Source organism: Populus euphratica, unplaced genomic scaffold, assembly GCF_000495115.2.
Source record: "Populus euphratica unplaced genomic scaffold, PopEup_1.0 scaffold96.1, whole genome shotgun sequence".
Lineage (NCBI taxonomy): Eukaryota > Viridiplantae > Streptophyta > Magnoliopsida > Malpighiales > Salicaceae > Populus > Populus euphratica.
This window is the reverse complement of record NW_011499978.1, coordinates 301,544-322,954: the sequence shown is the minus strand read 5'-3', so window position 1 is coordinate 322,954 and position 21,411 is coordinate 301,544. Positions and strand designations below refer to the sequence as shown.

At 34.7% G+C, this 21,411-nt stretch overlaps 2 protein-coding genes across 9 annotated transcripts; one reads left to right on the top strand and one right to left on the bottom strand.

The window, feature by feature from the left end:
• The first annotated feature begins 1,105 nt into the window (after window positions 1-1,105).
• LOC105139632 (F-box/kelch-repeat protein At5g60570-like) lies at window positions 1,106-4,580 on the top strand. Of its 4 annotated transcripts, XR_845024.1 has the most exons (3): window positions 1,106-1,272; window positions 1,620-3,071; window positions 4,050-4,580. XR_845024.1 is itself a non-coding variant. In XM_011046137.1 (2 exons), the coding sequence occupies exon 2, from the start codon at window positions 1,725-1,727 to the stop codon at window positions 2,994-2,996; it is 1,272 nt and encodes a 423-aa protein (XP_011044439.1). In that variant the 5' UTR covers window positions 1,106-1,272; window positions 1,667-1,724; the 3' UTR covers window positions 2,997-3,431. The 4 variants fall into 4 exon arrangements, 3 of the variants coding, with proteins under 3 accessions (XP_011044439.1, XP_011044438.1, XP_011044437.1); XM_011046137.1 differs by lacking the exon at window positions 4,050-4,580 and having other exon boundaries at window positions 1,667-3,431; XM_011046136.1 differs by lacking the exon at window positions 4,050-4,580 and having other exon boundaries at window positions 1,623-3,431.
• Window positions 4,581-5,551: 971 nt separating this feature from the next.
• Window positions 5,552-17,799, bottom strand: LOC105139631 (GPCR-type G protein 1). 5 transcript variants are annotated; one of them, XR_845023.1, is made up of 15 exons: window positions 17,374-17,799; window positions 17,185-17,285; window positions 16,977-17,084; window positions 16,615-16,735; window positions 15,180-15,309; window positions 13,511-13,589; window positions 12,453-12,541; window positions 11,805-11,897; window positions 10,296-10,322; window positions 10,077-10,163; window positions 9,246-9,317; window positions 8,579-8,709; window positions 7,640-7,805; window positions 7,149-7,188; window positions 5,552-5,836 (listed from the first exon to the last, which is right to left on the bottom strand). XR_845023.1 is itself a non-coding variant. In XM_011046134.1 (14 exons), the coding sequence occupies exons 1-13, from the start codon at window positions 17,589-17,591 to the stop codon at window positions 7,652-7,654; spliced, it is 1,410 nt and encodes a 469-aa protein (XP_011044436.1). In that variant the 5' UTR covers window positions 17,592-17,799; the 3' UTR covers window positions 5,552-5,846; window positions 7,636-7,651. The 5 variants fall into 5 exon arrangements, 4 of the variants coding, with proteins under 4 accessions (XP_011044436.1, XP_011044433.1, XP_011044432.1 ...); XM_011046134.1 differs by lacking the exon at window positions 7,149-7,188 and having other exon boundaries at window positions 5,552-5,846; window positions 7,636-7,805; XM_011046131.1 differs by lacking the exon at window positions 7,149-7,188 and having other exon boundaries at window positions 7,636-7,805.
• Window positions 17,800-21,411: the final 3,612 nt, after the last annotated feature.

Genomic DNA, 21,411 nt, shown 5'->3' with positions numbered 1-21,411 from the left:
TATTGATATGGTTAAGAATTATAATTATATATTTTTCTCATAAAATATTATATATTGCTGCAGTGTTTTCTTAGATGAGTTTAATATTGAGATTTAATTTTTTTCACATGTTTTTTTCTATTTTTTTGCTTGTTTTCTAAAATTATTTTTTTTATGTTTTTTCAAATTATTTTTTTAATTTATTTTTTTAATATTGAGTTGGGTAAGAATTTAATTTTGTAATTTTTTTTTAAATATTATAAATTATTATAATATTTTACTTCTTTTTTTTAAGAATTATCTTTATGGAAGCCCTAATAACACCTAAAAGTAATCTTCATGCAAAAGTCACATCAATGTGAAAGCAAACACCAACTTTTCACGAGTTGAATTAGGCTTTAAAAAGACATGAGTCGCAGTAAATATAAAAATAAACGGATCTTAAAGTGAAAGGCATGATTCCAGGTTCCATGTAATTTCAAGAAATATAAAATAATAATGAGCTTCTACAAACATAAACCTAGCAAATAATGGTTTGATTTTGTTAGAACCAGGAGAAATGTAAACCCTTTAGCGAGCAAGGTCCTCTCTCTAACAAAACAAAATCAGTGTGTTGAGAATTTGGAACTTTGATTATTGAAAACTTAACCTTTCTGCAGTTCACGTCTTTGGTTTCCACCTAAAGATCCAGCTTGCGGGAGAGAGGAGAGGAGAGGAGAGAGGAGGAGTGAGAAGGCGATAAGAAGCACGTGCGCATCACTATAAGAGGGAGGAAGCACATAAGAAGAGGCAGTTTCACTTGACGTTTTCTTCCTTCTTTGGTCAAAGATGAAAAAAGAAACTGAGAGCAAATAACAAAGGCAGTGAAACATGAAAAACAAAACGTTAAAAATAAATAAATAAAATAAAAAACCAACCACCTTCCTTTTGCCTTGCTTTGCTCTCCTTTCTTTTCTTCTCGTTTTTTATTATTAATTAATCAACAACATCAATGGATGGATGGATTCCACCATTAAAATTCCTCAAAACAATCACTCTCTCTATCTATTTTTTTTAGAGAGAGAAACATCAAAGAATAATACTCCCTCCAAATCTTTTTCGTGTTTTATCATCATAAAAATAAATAAAACCTTGGATAAATAGAAGATAGAGAAAGGTATAGAGTGTTTTACTTGAAAGAGGAAAAAAAAACCCTTGAGATTTGTGCTTTTCGGTGAGAGAAACTGCTGCTTCTTTACACTGATCTGATCGGCAGCAGTTTTATCCGTGGGATAGAGAATTCAGCTGTTTAAGGTGAGACCCACAAACAAAGAAAGTCTTTTTTTTTTTCTTTTTTTTTCCTTTTTGAAATCTGTATTGGTTTGATTTGATGGGATAGTTGAATTTTGATTTTGGATAAAGATTGATGCTTTTGACTTCATTGCTTGGTTGGATCTGTATCCTTTCTGGGCTTTTCTTGCCTTTGCTTCTCGATTTATCGCATGTTAGATTTGATGTTTTTTCTGTCAAGTCCAATATGTTGGGACTTGTTAGGATTTGAAGTTGTTGTTATTAGTTAGTTGCAGTTTATGTTAATCAACAACTTGTTTTTGACAAAAAAAAAAATCTTCTTTTTTATTTGCTTTAATTGATTGATGCAGCCGAAGGAAAACCAACACAGTTTTTATTTTTAAAAAATGGTTTTTAGAGATGTTATCAAGGAACCAAAAGTGAAGGTGGAGAGGCCAGGCCGTGATTCATCGGTTATGGTTGGCTTGCAAAATTGTGTTATTTCGCAGCCTCTTGTCAACTTAGAGCAAGACTTGGAGTTTCGTGAGAAGAATTTGCATATACTGGATCGTGTTTTATCAGGGAGAAATAATACCAGTTCAGAAAATGTTGGAATTGGTTTGTTTGAGAGGGAGACTTTGAATTCTGATTATGAACCTATGGACACGGGAGAGAATCGCGATGGGCATGCATCGGAAGACGGTCTCTTGCCTGGTCTTTATGATGATGCTGCAATGTATATTTTGGCTTCGAGTTGCAGATCGGATTACCCCAATTTGGCGTTGCTAAATAAGAAATTCAAAGCATTGATTGAAAGTGGGTGTTTATATAAAGTGAGGCGGCAGCTTGGGGTCACTGAACACTGGATTTATTTAGCTTGTATTTTGATGCCTTGGGAAGCTTTTGATCCTGCAAGTGAGAGATGGATGCGGTTACCGAGGATTCCTTGTGATGAATGCTTCACTTATGCAGATAAGGAGTCTCTTGCAGTAGGGACTCAGCTACTTGTTTTCGGGCGTGAGTTGTTAGGGTTTGCTGTTTGGATGTATAGCTTGCTTACCCATGATTGGTCCAGATGCCCTCCAATGAACTTGCCCCGTTGTTTGTTTGGTTCAAGCAGCCTTGGCGAAATTGCTATTGTTGCTGGAGGAAGTGACAAAAATGGATGCATTATGAGATCTGCTGAGCTTTATAACTCTGAAGTCGGTACTTGGCTAACATTGCCAGATATGAACTTGCCCCGTAAGCTGTGTTCAGGCTTTTTTATGGATGGAAAGTTCTATGTCATTGGGGGTATGTCAAGCCAGACAGAATGTTTAAGTTGTGGTGAAGAGTATAACCTTGAGACAAGTACATGGAGGAGGATAGAGAACATGTACCCTCTTCCCAGTGCAGGCCATCCTGCAATGCGTTCTCCTCCACTGGTCGCTGTTGTAAATAATCAGCTTTATTCTGCTGATCAAGCAACGAACGAGGTCAAGAGATACAACAAAACTAATAATTCTTGGAGTGTTGTCAAGAGGTTGCCAGTTAGGGCTGACTCTTCTAATGGCTGGGGATTAGCATTTAAAGCATGTGGTAGCAGCTTATTGGTAATTGGAGGGCACAGAGGCCCTCAAGGTGAAGTTATTGTGCTCCATACTTGGGATCCTCAGGACAGAAGCACGGGCACATCAGAATGGAATGTTCTTGCTGTCAAGGAGCGAGCAGGTGCCTTTGTGGCAAACTGTGCTGTAATGGGATGTTAATGCTCTCTTTCATCCCTATCTTTGGTGCAAACCTTTGACTTACAGACAAAACCAAATGTTAAATTGATTGCGAAGGTGACACTTGTTTTGTCATTATCATTTTTATCGAGAATTTTACAATGTTAACCTGTACTTTATTTCTATTTTGATGCTTATTGATTTCATGGCACATGAAAGATTGTTATCCCGATGTGATTCCCACTGAAGCAGGATCTTGAGAGGAAGAACTTGAAGGCAGTCCTACCCTTCAGTATTTTTTATATGAAGTGGCTGCTCTCAAGACGTAAACCTGGACACATGTGATACCATGTGATTGTAAGCCCATAATTATCTATTTGTAGCGTTCTGTATTTGAGTTGTAAAAGGTAATCAGGTGATCATAATTGACCACAAGTTAGAAAATCTTTATGATTTGGTCTGGATCTCATTATGCTCTTTTTTTTTTCTTTTTTTGAGGAGGTGCTCTGATTTTATTTATCCTCACGGATTGTTTTTTTTTTTTTTTGGTTTCGTTGTTGAATAGTATTTTTTTTTTTTTTTTTAAATCCATTCATAATGTAGGAGTTATCTTTATGGCTGTTTCATGCTTTGCTTTTGTGGTTATGCTCCTTCTCTTCCCGGAATTAAATTTAATTTCTTGAAACTCATGTTTGTTCCATTCTGTGGATAGCAATGGCTTGAAACTTGGTAAGAGAGGGTATATTTTTCTGATGCGGAATTTTATTAAAAAAAGCTCTGTTGAGAACAGGATCAGCACTATGAGTGTAGAAAAACTAACAAGTCTGTTTGAATTCTGAAAAGAAGCTTGTGTTTAGAGTATTTCTCTTGCATCTCAATGATAGAACATGAAAACCTCGTAGTACTGTAGTCTAACTTGCCGTACCAGAGTATAACTGGATGATGATGTCCAGAGAGCTTGGGAACAGTAAAATCTGGGAAAACCTCTTTAGAATCTAAATACCTTCCTATCTTGCCGGATAGAGGTTTAAGGCTTGGCTTGCAAATGATGTGGTGATTGGCTCTGGACCTTATGTTTTTTGGTCTGAATTCCAGGTGAATCAGAGTCAGTATCTCGTTACTTGATTGTTTGCTCAGAGGATAGAAAAGTGGAAGGTGTGGCTCAATGGGAACATGTTATAGCTGCTCTAAGAAATATACTCTGGACATTTTAGATGGAAGTCAGTTTATTTTTACTGGAGGGAACGAAGAGAATGGTGGCTGTTGGAGGCCTTTGAGGAAAACTTTGCCGTATAAGTTTTGGCAGATCAGCGTGCTCGAGATTGCACAAGTTTTGCTGGGTCTGATTTCATCGAAGAAGCTTGTATAGTTTCCTAAGTGGTTGATGGAGCTTGTTTCTTATCGTAGAAGAAGCTCTGGCTTTGACAAATGTGCAGAGTGAATGTGGTTAGACATTAGCTGACTATAAACTTTCGATTAAATTGAGGTATTTGAGAATTCGGGAAGCCATGTCTCCACTCGAATTGTGTTCCTGGTAGCTTTCTGTATAGATAAAGAAAGTGTAATTGATAGCTTGTCATGTCATCTATTTTGAAGTTGTTCTGTAATATTACCCTTATTTAAAAATAAAATAAAAAAAATGTAATGTTCTTTTAGCTGTATCTCGAGATTAAAAAAATTATTCTTCTTTCCTAACAAAACTAACTGACAATGACAAAAATGCAACGACAATGGTAGAATTGCTTGTAATGAGACTTTACACCCTCAACAGGACTTGCAAGAAAGATGACAAATTTGATATAAAGAAGGTCCTTTACCTTTTCCTTGTTCATTAAAATAAATAAATAAAATTGACAGTGTCTAAATATAATAATAAATTTTCTGTGTGCCGTCTAATCTTTAGGTTTGTTTCTTTGTGACTCTTTCAACTCACCACCGCAGAGGGCAGGGCATGGTCCTTTCTGCGGGACAGTGATGCCATACGATGGTTGCTTGTCTGCGAGTGTTCTAAGAAATTATAGCGTTTCCAGATAATTACGCTGCTTTTGGGAGGAAAAAGAGGGCCTGCCCTTCACCCCTGTACTTGCCTCTAAGATCTTTCAATGGCCGCCTCGAGGTCTTAACATTCCATTTGCAGGACGGCCGTCACTGACCGAGAGGAGAATCGCCTTCTTTTTTGTTCCCCACTGAAATGAAAAGAAAACAGCCTACTTTGAGGGGAGGGTCTACTCTGCACTGCTTCTTAGCAGAAGGGGCATGGTACGTCCCCTCAGAAGAAGATAATGATTGGGATGGGGTGCCCCTGCGTAAATTTCACTCCCTCCCACCTCTGATGGGACGGGACAGTTTCGATGCTCTTTTGCTTTTTCATTAATGTTTTTGCTTTTTCAAAGTAGGTATCGGATGCCATCACAGTAGAAGCTCATTTATTTATTTGCTTTTTAGCAGCAAATGTCAATCAGTTCTTGCTAGCATGACCTGTCTGAGTGTGATCGATCTAGCCATTTCTTACGAGTCATCCAGTGGCAACCAGCAAGCCTCAACATCGGCGGCAGTCACCGCTCCCAGGTCTAATTTTCGATCAAGGAACAATCAAGTAAATAAATCAGACTTTTCATAAACACCATCATTGACTACAGGCTGAAAGTCACGGCTCAGGATTGGCAGTGCCCCAGCTCGTTCGGCCACAAGGTGTCATTTTCATTCATGGAATAATAATCAGACACGAACATTCATAAAGTTGACCACGACGTTAATTTCCCATTACACATGTATCATATGCACACAACAAATGGCATACCAAAATCCTACGGTGGTACAGAGTTGCTGCTGTTGACCTTGGAAATAAAATCAGTCTCGAGCGCCTTAAAATCGTTTTTAACCTGCAATAAGCTGTCAACAATTAATTACTCCCTGGATAGGAAAACATTATAAATGTCTTTAACGAGGCAAGAAGCTGTGACCCCAGCGAGGATGGTCAAACATCTCATAAGACCTAGACATTAAAGTAATCTTAAGCGTTTATCTTCAAGGTGCCAGAATGAAATGCACAATTTGAACATTTTGCAGTCATCCCAAAATAATAACGTGCACCCCACTAATTACGAAGAAACCAAAATAGGTGTCAATAATAGAGATACCGTCACTCCGATGGTGATTGTCCTATTGCCCTTTTCTTTTGATGCGTGCATATAGAGAGAGAGAGAGAGCATTGCACACTACTAATTACGAAGAAACCAAAATAGGTGTGAATAATAGAGATACCGTCACTCCAATGGTGACTGTACTATTGTCCTTTTCTTTTGATGCGTGCATACGCAAATTTTCTAATTCTAATTAGACAAGTTGTGGTACACACAGCTAATGCAGAATCCAAGGAACATCCTTGGCTGGGGTGATCTACACGCCTCCACCTTCTTTTCCAGTCACAATTTATGCCCTTCAGCAATAAGTGGAATCTGCCAGAGTAACCCGCTACCCATAGAATATATACTAGCCGGTATCATCTTGACATGCCAAAATACACATGTATTCTTGCATGCTAGGCACTATTCCATCAATTTGCTTTGATAATAACATTGACTATGGAAGAAGATCAGAAACTTTTAGAGCCCCTTCATGCAAAACTGCTGAAATCTAGACGTCAAGATAATCCCACCAAGGACTCTTCGTTTCTGACACTGTTAACTTTTCTGTCAGAAACTGGTATCCTCCAAAAACAATTAAAGAACAGTTTTGGCTGGTCTTGCATTTGTGATATTGAATAACCAATGGCATGACTGGATGACCCATTTATGATGATAAAATTGGCAGCAGAAAAATACTTTCACATAGCAATTAGTGTATGAATTCAGTTTGACTCATTTCACCACTAATCTATCCAAATTCATTCACTAATTCAAGCACAACTCACATGACCAAACGATTGAAATGAATTGCAAAACACAACTCAACTCTGTTCCTCAAATTTGTTTTAGCTTATTTCAATTTTGCTATCCTCGGGAATATATGAGACATGGAATGCTAGCGTGCTCATGATAAAAAGCTGGAGCGCATCCTAATCTTGCAGTCAGCTAGCAGCAATATGTTATTCATAAACAACTTTTTATTAGAACAGTATAAGCAAAGGTGGACCAGTTACTTTAAAGTGATGAAAAGGAAATCCAGTGAGTGGGAGTCTGAAGAAGTGGGTACCTAGTTTGGGATTGTAGTCATCATCTTGCGAGTATGCTCCCTGCTTGACAGACATATAGTAGCAAAATACATGGTCTGCGTATGGAGTACTCGGCATGATAACTCTAATATAATGATGAGGTTACTGTATATGCAAGAAACACAGGAGGGTTCCAACCACTGTTTTTCAGGCAATGCTAACTAAAGGGCTGGTGCTGGGGAAGGAAGACAGACAACTCTCTTCCTTTAAATACACGATGGCAGAAAACAATTGATTTGTCTCATGCATTTTGCCATTTTTCAACTTTTTTCTCATAGCAAGCATAGAACACAAACCCATTGGCACCAAAAATGGATTGTGTATTAATTATGACACTACTTGAAAATCTCTAGCTTCCTAAATGTCTACCATCAAATTTGTAGTTTCTTAAAATCTGGTCATCCAACAGTACACATTTGGGATGAGATGTATAATGCAGGATAAAAGAATGATTCATTTAGCACATACTTACGCAACGTATGTATCAATCAATTGGGTGTTTGTCAGCCTGGCGAGATGTGTAATGTGCAGAAAGCAAAAGAAGAGAAAGGAAAGCACTTGCTACAAAGATCGCATCAAACCACCGGTGATAGAAGTCAAACTGAATTTCTCCACCCAAGACAGCTGTTATGGTTATCCTACCAATAAACACCAGTTCAAACAAAATCAATAATGCTTTGAAAGCAGCTGACTCAAGCACAAAATAACTAACAAGTAGCACAAACTAATCTGTATTTGTGTTATCTTTTCACTTTGCATTTGCATAGTTGCTTTAATTTAAGAATAAGATCAGATGGGCGAGATTTTCAGAAACTAAAAGGTTTCACTAATCTGATTCCAAGCAAGATCATAGAATGTGTGGTTACATGCAGAGCATAAACAGTTCACAGTACAAAAATTGTTTGAAACTGAAAACAGGCAAATCTATGAGCCATCAAGAATAACTTGGGGGTTTCAAGATTACATATTTTGGCAATGCAAGACTATTTGAGCAACCACATTAAAGACTATTTGAGATGCACTAAGGACATTTCAGAATTTAGGAAATTGGGTCCTCCACTTGATATCCAAAAGATTTTCTGCAGTTTCTTTCACAGATATACAAAAGAAGGGGAAAATGCTAAAGGCAAGCTAGCTGCTAAAGAACTGATCATGCACTGCATAAATTCTTGTAATTGCAGGGAAATTGTGTCACAGCTGCAATTTTGACAACTTTCCCACTGAGAGTTATTGTTTCATTATGACAAAATAGGGAATGAGAGAGTTTTCTGGTTTTACTGCAAGGGTGTCCACTTGAAAGCTAAAATTAATAGCATGTTTAAATCAATCACAGAGACAATCACAAATAGATCGTTAACAAAATCTAATACGAGGAATCAGTTATTTGACCTTTCATCAACAATTAACATACCTGTACTCAGTTGCTAAGCTTTTTCTTATCAACAGTATAGAAGAGACAAAGTACATTCCCATAATTTCAGACAGAAAAAGTACAACATTGCTTGAAGATCCACTCCCAACTCTGGAAACGGCAAAGAAGAACTGCATATAGCCAAACAAAATATGTTAATTACTAAGATAAGCTACTTTTTACTTGCCATCTATAAAACCATCAGCTTCAATAGATTATTGCTAAAAGTTAGTTGAGAACAACTTAGGCATGCATCTGTAGCAGTCAAGTAAAAAAAACTCCACTACTTTAGGCTTGTGCATTGATTTGATCTGGTGAGGACAACAAGTCTAGTTGATAATCATTATCATTACAGGCTCTCATAGAGTTTGGAGAGTATCTTGTAATATGAATTCAGCATTCACCTGGACTAATTAAAGCCATTCATAGTTTAAGTAATCCATAAGGCATGGACTCAAATTTGTCCCTCTTTCAGAGGTTCTTTGTTGTCCATTATTTATTCACTTATCCGATAATAAAACAAAGGAAAGAAAAAAAATACAGAGCCTTGTAGATTTCTCTCTTCAAAGAGTTCATGTCCTATTAAATTCTGTCATGATTAGCAAATAAGGCAAGATAAGTCTCCAATACACAAATTAACAAAACAGGAAATGGAAATCAAAATTACCTTCATGAGATTAGTTAAAAATCCTCGAACTGATATGACGACCAAGATGCCAATGAATAGTAGGGAAATGTACTGTACACCATAAAAATATGAAAGACATCATCTTCAGCCGTGCAATACTTATTACAATTCTTTTCACAGAAATATCTTTCAGAAGAAACTCTAAAGACAGCATGCAAAAATACACTCTTAACTTTAGTTGATGGTCAAGCAATATTTGCATCACGTGAATATAGCTTTCTAAAATAATCTAAAGCATCCACCATGAGCGAACAGCTTATTATGTAGAAGGCAAGAATCATCTTTGAATTTTGTAAGAATGCATAACGAGGAAACAATCAAACCAATTCTCATCGTTTAAAAACCAAGAAATTTACTTTAAATTACTATCTGGTATTGCCACAGTTTCTCAACATCATGTTTCTCAACATCATGTAAGGTTCACTTATCACTTATCATTCTCACTTCAGTTAGCTCCACCAAAAGGGCATGATTTAAACTGCCTAAAATCATACCATAAAACTCAGACCTTTTTGGCAATGCATCACAAACTGCCTAAAATCCTACCATAAAACTCAGACCTTTTTGGCAATGCATCACTGACCCAACTGTTGATAGATTAACTTTGTGGCTCTGTCTTGCTGGAATTTTACTTATGTCACTTTATTTATTAAGTTAGTGATCCTACAAAACATAACAAAATACATTGATAACCTTTAATCATTACAAAAGGATGCAGGTCACAAACAACACATGCTGGGAGCTTGAACAGTGAAGGGTAACATGCAAGTGATAACATGTTTACTATTACAAGCAACATTTATAACCAACCTGCGATAATAATGCAGCATTAATTCCTATGTCAAAGAACTGCAAAAATAAGCTAATAGTCCTTGTCACAGGATCAACTGAGCCAGCCTGTAAAAAGAGTATATTGTATAAGCATTGTGTAAAAGAGTTGGTGTGAAATGATTTAGGATTTGAAATCATACATTGAATTACAAAGTTGAACATGTCAACAGAAGGAATCATTTAGAGGCAGGAGTTTACCTCCTTGAATATAACACTTTGCAAAGACTGCACCAAGCAAATAGAGTAATCAGTCACCTAACTTTATTCATGCATTGAATTGAAATTAGAAAAGGAAAGGCATATTAATGAACAGCTAAAAAAGTTCTTTACATTGCCAAGGCAAAAATTATAACATCACATTCAACAAAATTTTGGAATTGAAAACAGTAAAATAAATTATAAAGAAAATTATTGTGTTCACTAAAATGGCAGGTTGTAATTTAATGACAGATCAATTGTTTTCTTTGGTTATAGGAGGTAAAACTTAGTTTTTTCACATTAAGTGATAGACTTCCACTAATCTCTCATTCATACTACAGAAAACATAACAATTCATCTCACATGAGAAAAGGTAGAACATCAAGAAAAGCGACTCCCTAAATCTGATACCACTTGACCAGAAACTGAATTTAATGACATTACTGCAGGATTTTGATTAGTTGCTAATCCATAAATTTAGTAAATCATTATGGGCTTGGTGCTTCAAACCCATTACTGGAACTCATTCAACTCACACAGTCAAAGAGCAATTCAAATTCAGATCTTCAAAAAGCACTTCTTGAACATTGTGTCCATAAAATAAAAATTTTGGGTGGTCAATATCCTTTCATTAAATGGGTACAAGATTTGATGAATAATTCAGAACAACTAAGAATTTCATAAAAATAAAAATTTGATGGATTCAAAAGTCCATAAAAATGACAACTCAAACTAATCACAACCAAAGGAAGGATTGAGATTTTTTGTTTAAAAAAAAAATTCATAGATTTGAGGTATGGCTATTGGTTGATGCTTGGGTTCTGAAATTGGAAGTGGAAGCAAAATTGGCAATAAAGAAGACTCGTTGTGTCAATAATACCAGCAGTTTGCAATGAGCAAAAATGTAATCTGAATTTTGTTGTCGACTATGAAATTCAGTTTTATACACTGCACACAGGCATTTTTCTCAAGGAAGACAAATCTTAAATGTCTTGAGTACTTGTTAAATGTCCAAAGATAAATCTTACGAGTATTGGAAACTTGTTTATGGGTTAAAAAAGAAAAAGAAACCCTAATTGGTGCCACACTTTTGGGTTTAGTTCAAGCACTAAGGGGTGAGGAGGGATTTGCTAAGGTCCTAGGGAAAATCTTACCAATCAAAATTTATCCACTCTTCTCACAAATCTATCCTTTCTAGGAAATCAACCAATTAAAAAATCAAACCCAGGAATAAATACACTTATCTGAAACAATTTTAATGGACCTTAAGGTAACATTTGTCTTCAACCCCCCAGCACACGCAAATAGCCCTAAAAAACATGAGTATTAATGAGCAGCGAGGGTTTTTTTTACTATTCATTTCAATTTTATTTCGAGGGAGAAACACAATGGAAACTGAATATCACATGAGATAAATATTATTGCCACACTGGCATGCATGAATCAGTGCACACACAAAAGGCATCCAGAAGATCCTCATTCTTCCATCAAAGAATGTTTTACCGATACCTTAATCATTTTGTATACACAATAAACAGAACATGCATAGCCAAGTAAATTCTGCATGTGACCCCTCCAAGTTCGAGAAAAAGCAGCTGCCTCCTGCAAAGTAAAGGAAGCATAGATATAAAAATTGGTTTTTCACAAAGAGGGGGAAAAAACCATTATAGAGAAATCCATAGATTACAGAAAACATGTTCATTGTTGTTGTTGTTGTTGTTAAAATGGAGATAATTTAACACATCCACCTAGTCATATAAATACCCCATTATCAAGACACACATATAAAACCCTCTCTTCAAGTGACCAAACTCCTTTCTCCGAACCTGACTACTATTTTCCCTATCTCCAAATTCAGACCAAAATAAATCAAAGACTCAGAACACCCTAATTTCAGCTGTGAAATGGCATATTTTCATCACTTCTAAAGTTCGGCAAGTCTAATAGGTCTTAATCAAGATATCTAAAAGTCACAGTTTGACCTGCTAGACATCAGAGTGTCATTTAATGTACTCTCAAGAACGGTCATGACCTTCTGAAACTCCATCTAATAACTCTCCCACATATTTAATAACAAAATATCTCATCCATGAGCTAGAAAGAAATTGAGAATGATCTAGATTTGCTAGAGCCAAAGAGAATATACTAGAAATGAACCTTAGCTTGGCGAAGCTCATATATTTCCAAAAATAGCTGCTTTGAAAGCTCTTCTAAGGCTTCAACCTCTGCTTCCATGGTTTTGATATCTGAAAAGGGGGAAAAAAGCACTCTGTAACTATGAATCATAAGAAGCTTGGGGACAAACTAAAAGTTAAATGATTATATCATGGATGATAAAACAAAACCCATTACAATACTAAAAAATCTAAGGTCCTATTTTAACTGGAATGAAAAAAAATGGAGTAGAGATGAAAAAATGTGAATGGATACAGAAACAGGGAGATGGAATGGGGATTAATGAGAATAGTTAATGAAAGGCCATCATTGTGTTTGATATATAACTGGGATTGCAGTGGCGCTGGCAGCATGGTGAGATAGGGGGTTGGTGGTGGGGGTCATGCTGGTTGTGGTGATGGCAGCTGTATGGTGGTGGTGGTGGTGCTGGTGCTGGTGCTGGCGTGACAGTAGATATGCTCAAGTTAATACTGTTGTATTTAAAACAACATCCCATGGTTACAGATAAAAAAAGGCAAAACTCTCGTTCTCATTCTTCGATTTTTATTCTGAGCTTCATTTTGATATATTTCCCCTTCCTAGGCTCCAACTCCAAGATATAACTAGAGGTTAAGAGTATGACTACAACAATGACAAAACCATGTTCCAAAGCTATGTTGGGGAGAAAAAAATGTGAACACAACTATACACAAGCAGAAAAGGCATGAAGATTTTTAAGACAAGAATTACTCAGTAACTTCAGCCACCTTGCAGATCAAAATCTTCATCACCAATTCACTAAAATTACATTTACTTACAATTGTAATAACTTGTACACGATATCTAGATAATAAATGGAACTAACTAAACAATTAAAAGAAACATCATGAGATTACAAATAGCCACAAATTTAATAACCACTGAAAGTAAATACAAACAAAGTAGCAAGCAAAAAAAACTCTTAGCCTGTGGGAAAACCATATCTTTTCATTTCGATATTTACTTGATAAAAACATATCAAACAATATTATCATGGCCAGAAGTGGTAAAGCGACTGTTACCTTGCTCCTTTTGATCATCTTGCACGGATCGTACAACTGTGCCAACTATCCGTTTGAAGAAAGATCTAGCGTTTAACTTCTGCAATGTACAACCACAAGTGAGAATGTCTATGTACTAGGATTTCTAACGATTGATGGTGATAAAAACCATGTGTAAAGTATAAGGTCTAAAATATTTAACAAAGGGGGAAAATATTTTTCACATAAAACATGATGGCAGGCGTGTTGCTATAAATATATATACACATGTTTATTCATGTGCAAGAGTGAGTGCATGTACTTGCAAACTTGCCAACACATGGGCAAATAGGATGGTGAGCCAAATGATGTCATAAAAAAGTGAGACAATCAGCAAACTCAGTTTTGCATCTAGTTTGGGCCTAAACCAAATACCTTATTTGTCACCTGGTCATTAATACCATGCAGAATTCCTACAAGTGCTTTTTCCCAAAGTCGGAACTTTAGGGAAAAGAGGTTGCAGCAGAATTTACACTTTTTCCTCAAACCTGGAGGAATATAAATGTCTAGACCAGCCTCATTATGTCTAGTCTAGAAATAGCTTTTTTTGTCTAAGGAGATCCATAATTTAGGTAATTGATAAGTGGTAAGATAACGGGATGAAGCAAAATTAGTTCAAGTTATCTCTTAAATGTTCCCTAAAACATATATTCTATCCACTAGAACTCCTTTAGGGTATTAAAAGAATTTCCTCGTATGTGGATTGATACTGAATTATGATTCTAAGATTTAACAACTTGAGGAAGGGAGCACAAATTTTTTAAGGTCATTTAAACATTGCTGTACATTTTTCTCAACAACCACCAAGTGGAGTGACAACTATCCAATTCTGCCCCTAGCATTATATAATTGTTTGATATACATGTCAAATTAGATCTTTCTCTTTTTTATTCATGTATTATAATGTCTTTTTATACACAGTCAAATAGCTATGCTCTCCCTAATAACACATTTGTTTCTGAAGTACATAGATTAACATTCTGCCCATGTTTCTAGTTTTATCTCTTTTAAATGTGTTTTATCCAGCCCAACTTTAGAACTGTTTATAGAAAGTAAATTTTCAACACAATTATTTGTGCAATAGGTGTTGATTGCTCCAGTTTAAACCTCTCACAATAAGATAAGTTTTTCTGTGTTTTCTCTACAGATTTAGAACGTATTTGGGAATGTGGCTGACCGCGCGTTTCCAAAATTTTGATTTTTTTTGCTTTAAATTAATTAATTTTTGTATGCTTTTTGATCATTTTGATGTGTTGATATAAAAAATGAATTTTAAAAAATAAAAAAAAAACATTATTTAAATGCATTTTCAAGTGAAGCATTTTGAAAAGCAACTACTACCACAATACCAAACACGCTTTACTTCAATAATAAAAAACTGCATTGTATTGTAGACAATAAAATTTGTATATATCAAGCACAATGTCTCCCTAGGCAATAGATGCTTTGATAACTTTAAGACATTGAGCAAGAGTGGAGTGTAAATTGGAAATTGAATTTGATTTTAAGAAAAAAAGACAATGAAAATCAAATCTCATCCAAGCATATTGATTTTTTAAAGACCTGATATCCACCATATGCTGGAAACAGAAACACTGCCATGAAAATGCACAAGAAAGAAAGTAAGAAGAAAAATAGCAAAATAAGAAACCTCCTCGGATCCCTGGATTCGTTCCATCTCCATTTGAGAAAGGACAATCTTCTTTTTCTTCGCAACACAAGTCTCAATGGATTGCATTAATTGTCTTTCCAAGGCTTTGATCTCTGAATCCCCAATTTCTCTATCATGTTCAACATATCCAGTCATTAGAACAAAAAACCAGCAATTACATAATTGAATAAACAACAGACACAGTGAAAGAATCTGAATGATTTTACCTCCATAAATCTATTCAAGAATATAGCCAAGTGAAGCATCAAAACTACATGGCAATGCTTGTAGACAAAGCCATGAAATATCATTGGTGCAGAGAAAGCAGACAACTTGGTTATAAAAACCCTTTACATGTCATACAATAATATGCTGTGAATATCTAATTTCTTGTTTGGTACAAAGAAAGCAAATAAATTGGTTAAAAAACTTTTTATATGTCACACAATAATAAGTAGTGAATATCTAAAATATATCGTCTGTACATAATGCAGCAAACTCAAGTGTAATTTTGACACTTCTGAAATATTAGCATGCATGGAAGAGCAAATCTGTATCGAGTGCAGTAGATACTTTGCTCAATTCCAGCAAAACTTACTTCCACCACTTGTGATTTCCCAGTGTAATGAATTCCCACCTACCAACTCTTACCAATAATGAACCTTAAATTTGACGATGCATAAAAACACTAAGGCATGATCCCATCCACAGGAAGTGAGGAAGGTTTAAAATAATACTGCAGATAACCCAATGAACCTATTCTCTAATGCAAAATTTACACTAAGACACGTCCTCTTTTGCCATTTCTGATATTCATCCACATTTCTTGTCCAGATGTGATTATATGTTGACAATGTTTCTTTGATGTTCAATCCACTCTCTGGTCTGTCTCTCACCCTGCAGTATATCTGACTATGCTGATTCATTAATCATGCAACATCCTATCGGTGAAGGGTTCAGTTATTCTTGCATAAGGAAAAAATAGGTGAATGCTATGTGCCTTTCACTGATTAATTTGCAAATCATAAACATGTTCACTTGCTTTGTCAACACAGATGACTCTATATTGATATTAAAAGACATGTCGTAAAATAACCTGGCACCTTAACATTCTCTAACAAAGCTACATATTACATTTATACTTCCACCACTATTGCCTATCCAAAGACAGTTGTAATGTAATATAAAAATGTTGGCTATAGAAGAATGGAGGTGCTACTGGCAGAAGAATTTGAGCCAAAGCAAACTCTTTCCACAAGAATTAAAAGATGTGTTGTAAAATAACTCTTTTTCCAGTTAATCAGCAAATTGGTTAGAAAAATGTAAATAGGATGCACCTGGTTTAAGATAAAAAGTAGTGCCAACACACAGCCACACAAATGGTATAAAAATCTTGTAGAAAGAAACATTGGCCAGTATTCTTTTATTTGATTACCTAATGAAGAGAGATAAATAACTGTAAGGTAGATTCACAGCTCCAAAACCAGACAAAACAGCCATAACAGTGACACCAATAACCCCAATTCTGCTGACTAGCTGAGGCATTGTGAAAAAACCTGGAAATGAAATTATGAAGCATAAAAGCAGCAAAAAATGCAGGTAAGCTTCTGAACCACCAAATCAATAAGTGAATTCTTAGAGTAACAATAAGGTAAAGTTGACAGAAGTAGCAAAGAAAAAGGGAAATAAACAGCAACTCGGGGAAATGTAGATTCACTCCCATCTTTGGAGTAATCAGAGAATAGAAATTATGGAGCCAAAAGAAAACTAGAATTCTCATTTGGGCTAAACAAGAACCTTTATCAGGCGAAGGCATGGGGAAGTGAACGCCCATGCGCCAAAAAGCATAGAGAAAGGCAAACAAGAATATGATGGCTCCGAGTGCAGCCCTTTCCCTCCTCACGCCTGAAAATATACATCATGTATGTATCAAAACAAATTCATCAATGCGATGGCACAAAGAAAAAAAACACACATACACACACACGCATACATACATACATACCGTTGTTGCGAAGCATCAAGTAGCAGTGATAATACGGCAACATGAAGACAAGTAACAATATTAAACAAAACAGATCCACCTTCCAATTTATCCATCTTGCCCTTCATTTTACCCCAAAAAACAAAACCCAATTATTAGTTTTTGTAAGTAGAAACAATAAAGAAATGAAGATTAGTTAGAGTTACAGACTGTTTGGAGAGGAGAGGGATGATTTCGAAGAGGACAAGTTGAAGGAGATTGCAAGAGAAAGCAAAAACAACACTGAAAATGATCTGAACCAATGCTCTTTTCTCTTCGTATTCTTTGTAGAGTCTTCTGTTTAAGAACCAAAGACCTGCCCATCCTAATAGAAACAGTGATCCTACCACCACTATTCCTTCAAATATGGCCCCCAATCCCCAACCCATTTCGGATCTACTCTTCTTCTGTTACAGCTACAACTACTACTATATTGACAAATCTACACTGCCCATCATTCAATCTTGCTTTTGCTTTACCCGTCTTTGTTTCTGTTTTCATGGAAAATCGAGCGAAACGTTTCTTTCTTCCACTGTTTCTGTTCCTCTCTCTCTCTCTCTCTCTCTCTCAACCCCCAAGTACCAGGACTCAGCTATAACTTCGCCACTGTAGTTTAATAATTATTAAAATAAAACTAATAATTAATAAGTCCTTTTTGTTTAAAAAACTATATGTATTTATTCTCTATATCTTCTTAATTCATTTATAATTTGCTATTTTATCTTTTTATTTCTTTTAAGATAATAAAAGAAAACAATAAAAGTTGTAGATAAAGAGATGGATTAAAAAAATTATTTTGAAAAAAATATATATGCTGATATAATGAAGAGCACTATTTCAAAATTCAAAATAATAAGTTGTTTAATAACTCGAGTATTCTAGTGTCTAGATAAAGCTGAATTTTAATAAAATTTAAATTAATTTAGTAAATTAACTTATAATTCGGGCGATTTAAAATTTAGATTATGTTAAGTTTTAACAAAAAAAAAATTAACTTGAATAATCTAGTTAAAAACTTGAATTGATTCACAACCAGTTATAAAAAAAAAACTAGGTAAATAAATATTTTTTAAAATAATATTTTTTATTTTTTCTAAAAAAACTAGGTAAATAAATATTTTTTTAAATAATATTTTTTATTTTTTATAAAATAAAAGGTTAGATAAATCTAACCCATAACTAAAGATTGAGGATTAATTTTAAAAACTAAAGTCGATAAATTATTTGAATATTTATAATACCATTATGATTAATCCGTTTGCAAGTAAAAAATAATCAAAGACGAGAGATTTGATTAGAAATAAACTAGTTAAATGGCCCGCATCATGCCACGAGCTTATTTTTTATTCGGGTCTTGATTCAAGCAAGATCCATGGCTAGTTTGGGTCATGCATGGCAAATGATTCAAGCTTATTTTGGGTTCTGCAGCCGCAAGATCCAAGAATAGTTAGATCTTGGCGTAGCCCAAGCACCACGTGTGCATTAAGATTTGCCCAACACATAGCAGGTAGCCCAAGCGTCATATGTGCAATTAGTCTGTTGACACACGAGCAAGCAACTCAAGCATCATGTGTCCCCATGTGGTTTTTCTTTGATAGTGATAATAGTTTTTGAACATTTATTAATGATGATAATTTTTAATTTTATATTTTAAATCAAATTCATGACAGTTTTTCAATACTAATAATAATTTTTTTAATTTTTATTTTCTTAATAATATTCATTATTATAAAAATAATAACATTTATAACATAAAAGATAATATTTTTAATAATAATACTTTTGATTATAGTAAAAATAATAATATTCATAACATAAATAATACTATTCCCAATATAGGCTGGGCGTGAACGCCTCCAAGTCCAACATGGAGGTGGACGTTATCATGTCTAGGCCTAATGTGGGGTTAGGCATGCATGTGTTTAGGTCCAACTTGGTGGTGTATGCGGTCGCTTCCAAGCCCAATGTGAGGTTAGACATAGATGCATCCAAGTACCAATGGAGATGGACATGGTTGCGTCCAGGCCCAACATGAGGTTGGGTAGGGGCACATGGAGGTGGACGCGATCGTATCCAGGCCCAACGTGGGGTTAGATGTGGACGCGTCCAGGTCCAACATAGTATGGACGCAGTCATGTCCAGACCCAATGTGGGGTGGGCATGGACGCGTCCAGTCCATATGGAGTAATAAAATTCTCATGGATATACACTTTCTTATGCTCTTCCTCCTAGAAAAAATCTTATGGAAACATTGTATGCATTCATTGAAAAGTAAGAGATAATCAACATTCAAAATGCTCAAACTATGATAGATTTGAAAAATACTCTTACAAAATTCACATCTGCTCTTAGTTTTTAGGAGAAAGGTAAATTTTCATTTCAACTATAGCAAAATCTTAAATGGCAATACAATTCAAGTGCAAGTAGTTTTGTAAGCCAACACATAGATCAAGACAAATAAGTCACTACTCTCTACAATGGGAAGGTGACATGACCAAAAGATTGATATCTTCTTTCAAGTGTAAGAGTGCTGAAGTAATAAATAACTTGGCAAGACCGGGGTCGAACTACAAGGAGCTTATATATAAATTATAAATGATGATGATGATGATGATGATGATGAATTAAAGAGGATTTTGAGATGTAAAATTAATATAAGGGTTAAATAAGGATAAAATAATTATCAAGGTCATTAGTGTAACCTTTTCAACTTGACATAATAAACTTAACTAAATATAATAAAAGAGAGAAACATAAATAAAGAAGTTAAGAATATAAATAAGATAAAAGTTAATTAAGTAAAGGAAAGCAAATGAGAAGCATAAACAAGATTAATATAAGCAAAACTTAAGCATTACAATAAAGAAATAGCAAGAACTTGATTTTGATATGAAAACTAAAATGCCTAAATGCATGACAAATGCCTCTTTTTATAGGTCAAAATTAGAAAATATTGATTTATTAACTATTTATTAAGTGGGTGCCATATCTTGACTCGGTGACAATCTTATCTTCTTATCTAAACAAAACATCATTGCTAACATCAGAATTTGAATAGACTTGATTCATAAAAGTGCTAGGAAATTGTCTTAGCTTTCCAAAAAAAAAAATTGAGGTCATTTGGACTTTTAGAACTCGAGATATAGGCTGAAAACTTAACAGTATTTGGGCTACAGGACAGATTTTGACTTCTCAATTGTTGCTAAGATTTGAACTTCTAAATAGCAAGATTGAGTATTGCATTACTCATAAATGTTTTAAGCCCATGTCTTAACTTCTAGCTATATAAACCAAATTTAAATCCAAGATCTATAGCTCCAAATATGACTTAATGACTTAACAGTATTCCATTTTGGATTGAACCAGCATCTTTTTTATAAGCTTCACCATCTCTTTGTCTTCTCAATTTTAGTAGTTGAACTCATCAATTAATCATTTGATTTATGTGATAGGCCTGCATTTAAGATGAATATTTATCATAAATTGAAAGTATCTCATAATATCAGACTTGATATTATAAAACATGCTTTAATTAAGGAGTTATTGATATTTCAAGTGTAAAATGCACTTTTAAGTACTAATCAAAAGGTTATTGAAAAACCTATTCTTTAACCTTATGAGAAAAATGATGACTTAATCTCTGGAGGTAAGGAAAGGGTTAAACCAAAACCTTGCAAAGAATAAACTAATTCCCTACCAGTATTTTCATTTCCTTATACTATGACTAAATAAAGAAAAGTAAATCATAATTTTGAAATCTTTGAAACTTTCAAACAGGTAAGGATCAATATACCTTTATTGGATGCTATTAAACATGTACCTTCTTATGCAAATTTTTTGAAAAACTTGTGCACCATAAGAGAAAACTGAATGTGAAAAGGAAAACCTTTTTAGCCGAACAAATAAGTGTCATTCTTCAAAACAATAATGCTTTGAAATATAAAGAAGGTTGTCTTACAATTTCATGCTTTATTGGAGAGTACAAAATTGAAAAAGCTTTACTTGATCTTGGAGTTAGTGTGAATTTATTTTCATATTCAGTTTTTAAAAGTCTCAATCTAGGTCAATTAAAACTAATTTCTATAACTCTTTTATTTATTGATAAATCTGTAAAGGTGTCTAAAGGAATAATTGAAGATGTGTTAGTACAAGTGATTAGTATTTAAAAGTGTATTTTTTATCAAGGTTTTATATCATCATTTTGCACTT

Bases quoted from the DNA above. Each gene is read 5' to 3' on its own strand.
- LOC105139631 (XM_011046134.1), bottom strand. From the start codon at position 17,591: ATGGGTTGGGGATTGGGGGCCATATTTGAAGGAATAGTGGTGGTAGGA. The intron at 17,085-17,184 runs GTATGTATGTAT...GTATATTTTCAG, and splicing joins CTTGATGCTTCGCAACAACG to GCGTGAGGAGGGAAAGGGCT. The intron at 13,590-15,179 runs GTTTCTTATTTT...TGTACATTGCAG, and splicing joins GAATCCAGGGATCCGAGGAG to AAGTTAAACGCTAGATCTTT.
- LOC105139632 (XM_011046136.1), top strand. From the start codon at position 1,656: ATGGTTTTTAGAGATGTTATCAAGGAACCAAAAGTGAAGGTGGAGAGG.